Source organism: Anneissia japonica, unplaced genomic scaffold (genome assembly GCF_011630105.1).
Source record: "Anneissia japonica isolate Jap-2015-1 unplaced genomic scaffold, ASM1163010v1 scaffold199_len4679917_cov187, whole genome shotgun sequence".
In the NCBI taxonomy this organism is placed as follows: Eukaryota; Metazoa; Echinodermata; class Crinoidea; order Comatulida; family Comatulidae; genus Anneissia; species Anneissia japonica.
Window position 1 is genome coordinate 3517235 of NW_022686322.1, and position 8921 is coordinate 3526155.

Sequence of the window (8921 nt, forward strand, 5' to 3'; positions counted from 1 at the left end):
CCCCCAAACCGCTCCTGACTTCATTTGGTCATTTGCATTACTAGAGAATATCTAAAAAAAATGGTTTGATATTATTTCACTCTAAAACTCGGGGGTGTCTCCGACCGCCCCGGATCCGCCCCAGTGCATCAACCACCTTCAATTCATCGATTGATTTCAGCGTGTCAGGGTAACTTTACTCAAAGTATACAGCACGGTACATCGCCCTCAGTTGTTGGCTTTGTTTTCATAATGATCTGACGTATTATTCTAATAAATATGTAATGAGATGGGGACTTTCCTAAGGAATTTCCGTGGGTTTGTATGCCTCATTCGTCACTTTAGAAGATAATACAACACATGCTTCGAAATGGGTGATAAAACCAGAAGGATTGGAGTTACCCCAATTTTACTAGGCTTCCTATTGCTAATTGGCTTAGTTTGTGGCATCTTCTATCACTGTGACATTCTTATTATCAGCGTAGAGCCGTGTGACCAGTGTTACAATGGTGGAAATTTGAGCCAGGAAACCAAGACATGTACCTGTGCCGAGGGATATAGTGGTCAATGCTGTGAGATCAACACCGAGTGGAGTGAATGGACGCCTTGTTCTAAGGTGTGTGGCCCAGGAAGTCAATTTAGAATTAAACAGAATTTTTGCCCGAGTAACTTGCAAAACTGTTCTCAAACTATGGAAGAAAGGGTTTGTAATGTTCATTGTTTTTATGGGGGAACTCTATCGAATGTTAGCAACGAATGTATCTGTCTAAGTGGCTACGGCGGAGAGTTTTGCGAATGTGAGATACAGGACTGTGAAATGACCCCGTGGAGCGAATGGTCAACGTGTACTCGGACGTGTGGTCCTCAAGGAACGCGATTCAGGACACGTAATGTGAACAAGCAACCGACTTGCGGTGGAGCCCCGTGTTCCGAGAACATAACCGAGACAGAGAATTGTAATAGGGAATGTTACAACGGAATTCTGGACTACAGTAGTGACCAATGTATCTGTCCAGCCGGATACAACGGAGAGTGCTGTGAGTGTAAGATCCAAGACTGTGTTATGACCCCGTGGAGCGATTGGTCAGCGTGCACGCACACGTGTGGGCCACTTGGAACAACATTCAGAACTCGTGATGTGGACATTGCACCCACGTGTGGTGGAACCGAATGTTCTAAATTCATGGAGAGAAATGAGTGTAATCGAGAATGTTACAACAACGGAATTCTAAGTTACCGAAGTGACAAATGTGAGTGTCCATCCGGATATAATGGAGAGTGCTGTGAGTGCAAGATCCAAGATTGTGTTATGACCTCGTGGAGTGATTGGTCAGCTTGCTCCAAGACATGTGGATGGGATGGAACACACTTCAGAACACGTGACGTGTACAAAGCACCCACGTGTGGTGGAACAGAATGTCATTGGTTCGTCGATCAAGGGTCATGTAACTATGGGGTGACGTGTGACAGTGGCAGACACCCTCTGCACATCCCCACTTTATACCTGTCACTATTTTTTTCCTATATGTATATAAAGCTTCAATAAACACGCTGATACTCTACAATTCCAGGTTGTCAGCATAACAATGAATATACATTTGGCCCACATCAATAAAATTGAACACCACATTTATCTTTACAAATTACTACTACAAAAATGTTAAATTAACCTAGTGGACTGTATAAGGAATTCCCTTGGACAGTAATATCTTATGAATGAAATAACTGCAATATAATATAATAATATCATTGGCAAATAACTTCTCAAGAAAAGCATAAACACAATGCTCATTTTATGATGAGTTTCCGTACAGGAATTTAACCCAGGACTATGTAATTTGGGGGTGGGGGGGGGGGCAAGCATCTTAACCACGAAGTTATTCAACTCCTAAAAATGCATGCATTATATGCATGTATATACGTACATACCGTATTTATTTAAATAAACGCCCCGGGTTTTAAGGGAACTTTCGAGGGAGGCGTTTATTATTTTTTCACTCAAAATTTGGAACTACAACACATAATTACCATCTATTGTGCATGATCATATATTACAGGCTTGTTGATCAAACCAGATTAGAGTAATTCTAATTAGTGAGACATTAATAGTATCTTATTGTTGTTATTATTATTATTGTGTTTATTATTATTATCTTTTCTACTTTAATTACAATAATAACTATTATTTGGGGACCCCCTTCTGAAACAAGACTTCGGGCTTAACGGGTCATCCTCTGCTTTCCATGTTTAATTTTTATAATGATGATGTGCGTTTATGATGTTTTTTTATCCTGTTTTTGTTTTTTGTACCTTCTTAATCATGTTTTGTCCTTGCTTTGTAATTACTTCATGGAAAGCAATACATATTACTTACTGTTGAGAATGTTGCTGCTTCTTAATTTTTGTTTACAGTCATGTGTAAGGGGGCGTTTATTCGAGGATAAAGTAAACGCCCCGGGGCATTTTATTAGAGGGAGGCGTTTATTCCAAGGAGGCTCTGGAGGAGTCGTTTATTCGAAGGGCACTTATTGAAAGTGTGGCGTTTATTCGAATGAATACGGTATATAAAATATTCATTCTCTTCAATATACTGTACCACAAACATCACGAGGTCATTGTGTACAGTAGTGGTAGTGGTCATGGAATAGGCCTATTAATTGGTGATAACAAGAAAAGTAATAAGCCTACGAGCCTCCTACTAGGGTACGATAATTAATTTAATCCGATTAAAATCAATAATGTTGATTTTTTTTGTTTTTTTTTTTGGTGGTGGTGGGTGGCAGGAGTAGTGGAATGAGATAAGGCGATCAACAGCAATTATGTTTTAATAAGGCCTGGCCTGCAACTTGTTTTGGCGGATGGTCTCCATATTGATATGTCTGTAGAACCGTGATCGTAAAAAGCAGTCCCATCATAAACGACATATCACCCACTGAACTTTTAAATATTATGTAAGATTTGGACGTGTAGAACCACAACTATTTTTACCTTACTCCATACGTGTGCTAAATAACTCATTATAGCAGACAACAATGCAAAGATCTGTGATTTGATTGTATTGTAATAGGCCAAACCATATGTATGTTTAATGGTTGATGTTTAGAGCTATTTTCAAGTATTTGCATTACTTTGTAGGCCTAGCATGACATAAGAACTCAAAATACCGTAATCAAACATTATGTAGACATTTAAACCTTTGTATACATGACATGAAAATATTTTTTTTTTGGGTACCTATTGTGAAAACAATTGTGTGATATCATTAGGCGAGAAAATGAAAAAGTAGGCTAAACGATAAAAAAATTTACACACAGCAACATTAGGCCAATATTAATTTAACAATCTTTAAAGTGTCTGGAATAAATACTGTAGTACAAACAGCAAAAAGACTATAACGTGGATTTGTTCGTGGAAATGTAATTATCCAGACCAGGTACATAGTTTATGATGGAGACACAAGTTCTGAATGTATTGGTGTGAAAATAAGTAAAACAGTTTGAATTGGACATGAGATACAGAATGACATAGGCGAAGCGAAAACCTTTTGTATATAAACAAGCGAATGTGATAACTTACTTCAATGATATTCTTCAATGATATACAACGTAGTAAAGGTACAGTAGGGGAATAAACCGTAACTCGCAGCGTCATTGTGCTGAATTGTGTATGGTCGGTCTTATTAATAGGTCCATGGTCGGTCCGTGACTACCTAGCCACCGTAAAGGGGAACTTATGGTAAGATTCCACAACGACATGTGCTGAAATGAATCATAGCATCGGGGTAGCTCTCTACCTTACTCTTCCGATGCAATGGGTTCTAAAGTGCACGTGGATGTGTACACCGTCGAATACTGGGAGTGGAGCAGCTCGAACCATGGGCGCCGCTAAGACTGTAGTTAGCAGTCCCCCTTCCTGACTGTTCGGCCAGGCGGCGCTACGGGGATGGGGAACACACCCCTCACCCGGTTGGGGAGCTTCCCCAACCGGGATTGTTTCAATGTAGCTTCCCTATCAATGTACTGCCATTGTTTAAAAAAGCTTACATCAAAAACCTGAACAATATCTATAAACTTCATTTCAGTAATGTATAACTCAATGGTAATGGCAAAGCTCTGATAGCGTCATGGATAATAACACTGGGTTTATACTGTGGGGATTTTTCACTCGCCAGCGTTGCAAAATCGTCTCGTTACAAATACCCCGCTGGATCCACACGAAATGCAAGGGTGGCGTCAGGATTTTCCCAACGGAGGGGGAACTCCCCGACCAGAACGTAAGTGGGCGTTGTCTCTCGGAAGTAGCCCTAATGCAGGGGGCGGAAGTGAAGATTTAGGGGTTTAAGCCTTATTTAAACGATTTTAGAGTCAACTAATATGTAAAAAGTATTATATAATGTTTTCTTCTCCCTGACGAAGTGACGCGTGTTTTTCTCCCCGACCTAGCCCTGACGGCCCAACGCATCCCCTCCCCCACTGACGGCACCCTTGCCCAAATGTCGCTACAGCAGTGTGTCGATTATCGACTCAAATTGATTGATTTCAGTGCAAAAGTAAACATCGCCCTCAGTTGTTGGCTCTGTGTTCACGGTATTTCCAAAACGTAAATAAGATGGGGACTTTTCCTACGGATTTTCCAATGATGTTTTTAGACTGTGTTCTAACGTTTTAAATGTTTTGATAGATTAGGGATTGTGATTAGATGTGAGTCGATCCTCGACAGAACCCTAATATGACCGATTTTTTTACCATTTAACAATCATCATTTTCTCAAGCGTTTGGATGAGCTGATTAAATAGTTTATCAGTCTACAGTACCCGGCTCTACAGAATCTCTGCTGTAAAACTCTACGAATTTGGATCTTTTCACAAACGTAAGAGCTAGGCTAGTATTATTCTTATTCCTAGCAAAGAAATTTCTTCTTTGGAGATAATGGAGTTTTCTTATCCTGAATCTGATTTGAACTTCAAAATGGATTATAAAAACAACTCCAGAAAATTGAGGATTGTGCTAATTGTACTAGGCCTACTATTCTTCCTACTAGTAGTAGTCGGTTTTATAGTTTGTGGAGTCTACCACCATGTCTATGAATGTCATCAGTGGACTGAATGGATGCCTTGTTCTAAAGATTGTGGCGCAGGTATCCAGTATAGAGTAATGCTGAAAGAGAATGACTATGTTGACTTGGAAGAAAAATGTTCTCTGAAAGCTATCGAGGAAAGAGCTTGTAATGTTCAGTGTTATCATGGAGGAATGCCATCAAATTATACTAAAGAATGCATTTGTGAAAGTGGCTACGGCGGAGAGTGTTGCGAATGTGAGATACAGGACTGTGAAATGACCCCGTGGAGTCAGTGGTCAGCGTGCACTCGGGAGTGTGGTCCTCAAGGAACGCGATTTAGAACACGTGATGTGGCCAAGCAACCGACTTGCGGTGGAGCCCCGTGTTCTGAGAAAATCTCCGAGAAAGAGAATTGTAATAGGGAATGTTACAACAACGGAAATTTGAGTAGTGACCAATGTTTCTGTCCAGCCGGCTACAACGGAGAGTGCTGCGAGTGTAAGATCCAAGATTGTGTAATGACCCCGTGGAGCGATTGGTCAGCGTGCACGCACACGTGTGGGCCACTTGGAACAACATTCAGAACGCGTGATGTGGAGATTGCACCCACGTGTGGTGGAACCGAATGTTCTAAATTCATCGACAAAAACGAGTGTAATAGAGAATGTTACAACAATGGAAGTCTGAGTAGTGACCAATGTATCTGTTCAGTCGGCTACAATGGAGACTGCTGTGAGTGCAAGATCCAAGGCTGTGTTATGGCCCCGTGGAGCGATTGGTCAGCGTGCACGCACACGTGTGGGCCACTTGGAACAACATTCAGAACTCGTGATGTGGACATTGCACCCACGTGTGGTGGAACCGAATGTTCTAAATTCATCGAGAGAAATGAGTGTAATCGAGAATGTTACAACAACGGAATTCTGGGTCACCGAAGTGACAAGTGTGAGTGTCCATCCGGATATAATGGAGAGTGCTGTGAGTGCAAGATCCAAGATTGTGTTATGGCCCCGTGGAGCGATTGGTCAGCGTGCACGCACACGTGTGGGCCACTTGGAACAACATTCAGAACTCGTGATGTGGACATTGCGCCCACGTGTGGTGGAACCGAATGTTCTAAATTCATCGAGAGAAATGAGTGTAATCGAGAATGTTACAACAACGGAATTCTAAGTTACCGAAGTGACAAATGTGAGTGTCCATCCGGATATAATGGAGAGTGCTGTGAGTGCAAGATCCAAGATTGTGTTATGACCTCGTGGAGTGATTGGTCAGCTTGCTCCAAGACATGTGGATGGGATGGAACACACTTCAGAACACGTGACGTGTACAAAGCACCCACGTGTGGTGGAACAGAATGTTATTGGTTCGTCGATCAAGGGTCATGTAACTATGGGGTGACGTGTGACAGTGGCAGACACCTTCTGCACATCCCCACTTTATACCTGTCACTATGTTTTTCCTATATGTATATAAAGCTTCAATAAACACATCTCTACAATTTCAGAATGTCATAAGCCTACGTGAAAATCGATATCAAAGATAGCCTGTATGTAACCATAGGCCTATAAGCCTAAATAACCTCCCTCCATCAATAAAATTGATCAATACAGATTTATATTTACAAATTACTATACAAAGTAAAATTAACCCTAATATAGGAATATGTATAGAAGTACCTTAAAGGGGACTGTAATCTCTTATGAATGAAAAAAAAACTGCAATATAATATTAGAGCCTACTAATTTATATGCTAACACTTAATGACATTGGTGCAGGACTAGTGATTTAGATTAATATAGATAGGATTATTTTCAGCGGCAGATGTGTGACATTTTAACGGTGCATTCAAATATAAAAGGTAGGCCAAGATAAGCTTAATCACTTTTCTAATTGACAAAACCCTTCAAAGCAGGGGTGGCTTTATGATTTGCACGATGAATTGTGGTTTTTCTCCCCTACAGGGGTGGGGAATGGGGGGGGGGCAGCTCTCCCCGACGGGGCCCTGGCTCCCCGCCCCACCCCCGCTGGCTCCAACCCTACTCTAAAGAATTATAAACATTATCTACATAACTACAGGGGGGGGTGGTGTTTATGGTTCGGGAGAATCCCCCTTTTGTAGCAAACCCCCTCTTTTCTGGCGAACCCCCTCTTCCAAATTTCCCAAATAAGTCCTCCAACCCAACTAATGCACTGTAGGCCCACCCAGACAAAGACCTTTTCAAACATATCTGCTTTTATAGCATTATTTAGACCCATTAAGCACAAAAATCCCCTTGTTTTGGGGGTTTCGCCGACCCCACTAGGGCTTCGACCGTGGACCTCACGCCCAGAAAACCCCCCTTGGAAGAACCTGGCTACGGGCCTGAACTATGTCTCGTTATGAGACTTACGTAGCAAATATGTAAACATAATGTAGGCCTATACATTTTATGTAAAGTACCGACTTAACGTATTTATTTGAGAAGAGTTTTCGAGGGAGGCGTTTTTTTGAGGGATGCGTTTATTTTTTGTATTTTTTGGTGTAAAATGGATACGTAGGTCTATATATACTCAAATAAACGCCCAATAATTTCACTGTAAATGTGGAACCACAACACAAAATTATTATTGCGTAATCATAATAATAACTTGTTGATCCCAATCATGTTAGACAAAATGTAATTCTACTGGAGTAGAGCATTAATATAATGTGTTTTTATTTGATTTGTTTACAGTCATTTAGGGGGCGTTTATTCGAAGGAGGCGTTTATTCTAAATGAGGCTCAGAGGAGGAGCTTATTCGAAGGGGAGGGGGAGCATTTATTCAAATTAGTACGGTGTATAAAATATTCATCCTAAACTTAATATACCACAAAAACATGAGGTCAAAGTGTACAATAGTGGTAGTGGTCATAAAGTAGATAAATGGTTAATTGGTGGTAGTGTTAAAGAAAAGAAGGCCTAATACAAGTCTTCTGCTAGTTTACAATAAATTGAGTTCGATTAAAATGAATGTTGATATGGATTTTCTTGGTTAGTGGGGTGGGGTGGGGGTGGGGCGGGTAGTGGAATGAAATAAGGCGATCTACAACAAATGTTTTTTTTCAATAATCTCTAACCTGCAACGTGTTTTGGCGGATGGTCTCCATATTGATATGTTTGTAGAAACCAAACCATAAACAAAGCAACCGCCAGACGATAATCACCCACTCAACGCTAAATATTATGTAAGATATATAATGGAGGCCGCCTTAGAACCCCGAAGATAGAACCACAACTAATTTTTATCTTATTTTCTGGAACTTTTTTTTCTATTTATTATTATTATTATTTTTAATTTTTTTTTACAATTGTAAACTTTACTTTGAATCAAGCTTTTTTTTTGTTATTGATTTTCTTACTGTAATTTGTGATTGTTTTTGTGAATTTTGTCTATTTTTATCGAAATTTGTTTATTTTGAGGGGACAGTTGACTTGCAATAGTTAGTGATTGATTATCTTAAGCTGTCCCGACCATTTTGTTTTGCATCATAGTCCAAAGAATAAATGAACGAAACGAAACAACTCCATGTGCTAAATAACTCATAGTAGGAAGCAATACAAAGATCTAACTGTGATTTGATTGTATTTTAATAGGCCAAGCCGTTTTTGTTTTCCGTTAATGTTTAGAGCTATTTTCAAGTACTGTATTAGCTTTACCTTTTAGGCCACATGTGTAGGAACTCAAAATGCTATGTAATCAAACATTATTTAGACTTAAGGCCAACTCAGACTGCGTCGGCCGACGCAGCCCGACCCGATTTATCGTCGGGGACAGTCTTAAGCCGTCGTGAGAAATATTAAACCTGTTTAATATTCTACTACGCGACTGCCCCCGACGTACACCATCGCGTCTGCGTTCA

At 40.4% G+C, this 8921-nt stretch overlaps 1 protein-coding gene across 1 annotated transcript; it reads left to right on the forward strand.

Annotated features, from left to right (window-relative positions):
* Positions 1-276: 276 nt before the first annotated feature.
* Positions 277-7111, forward strand: LOC117114630 (protein eyes shut homolog). The gene is made up of 2 exons (XM_033258333.1): positions 277-1522; positions 4860-7111. Exons 1-2 carry the CDS (start codon positions 350-352, stop codon positions 6522-6524), a joined length of 2838 nt encoding a protein of 945 aa, XP_033114224.1. The 5' UTR covers positions 277-349; the 3' UTR covers positions 6525-7111.
* Positions 7112-8921: the final 1810 nt, after the last annotated feature.

Bases quoted from the DNA above. Each gene is read 5' to 3' on its own strand.
- LOC117114630 (XM_033258333.1), top strand. From the start codon at position 350: ATGGGTGATAAAACCAGAAGGATTGGAGTTACCCCAATTTTACTAGGC. The intron at 1,523-4,859 runs TAAACACGCTGA...CGTAAGAGCTAG, and splicing joins ATATGTATATAAAGCTTCAA to GCTAGTATTATTCTTATTCC.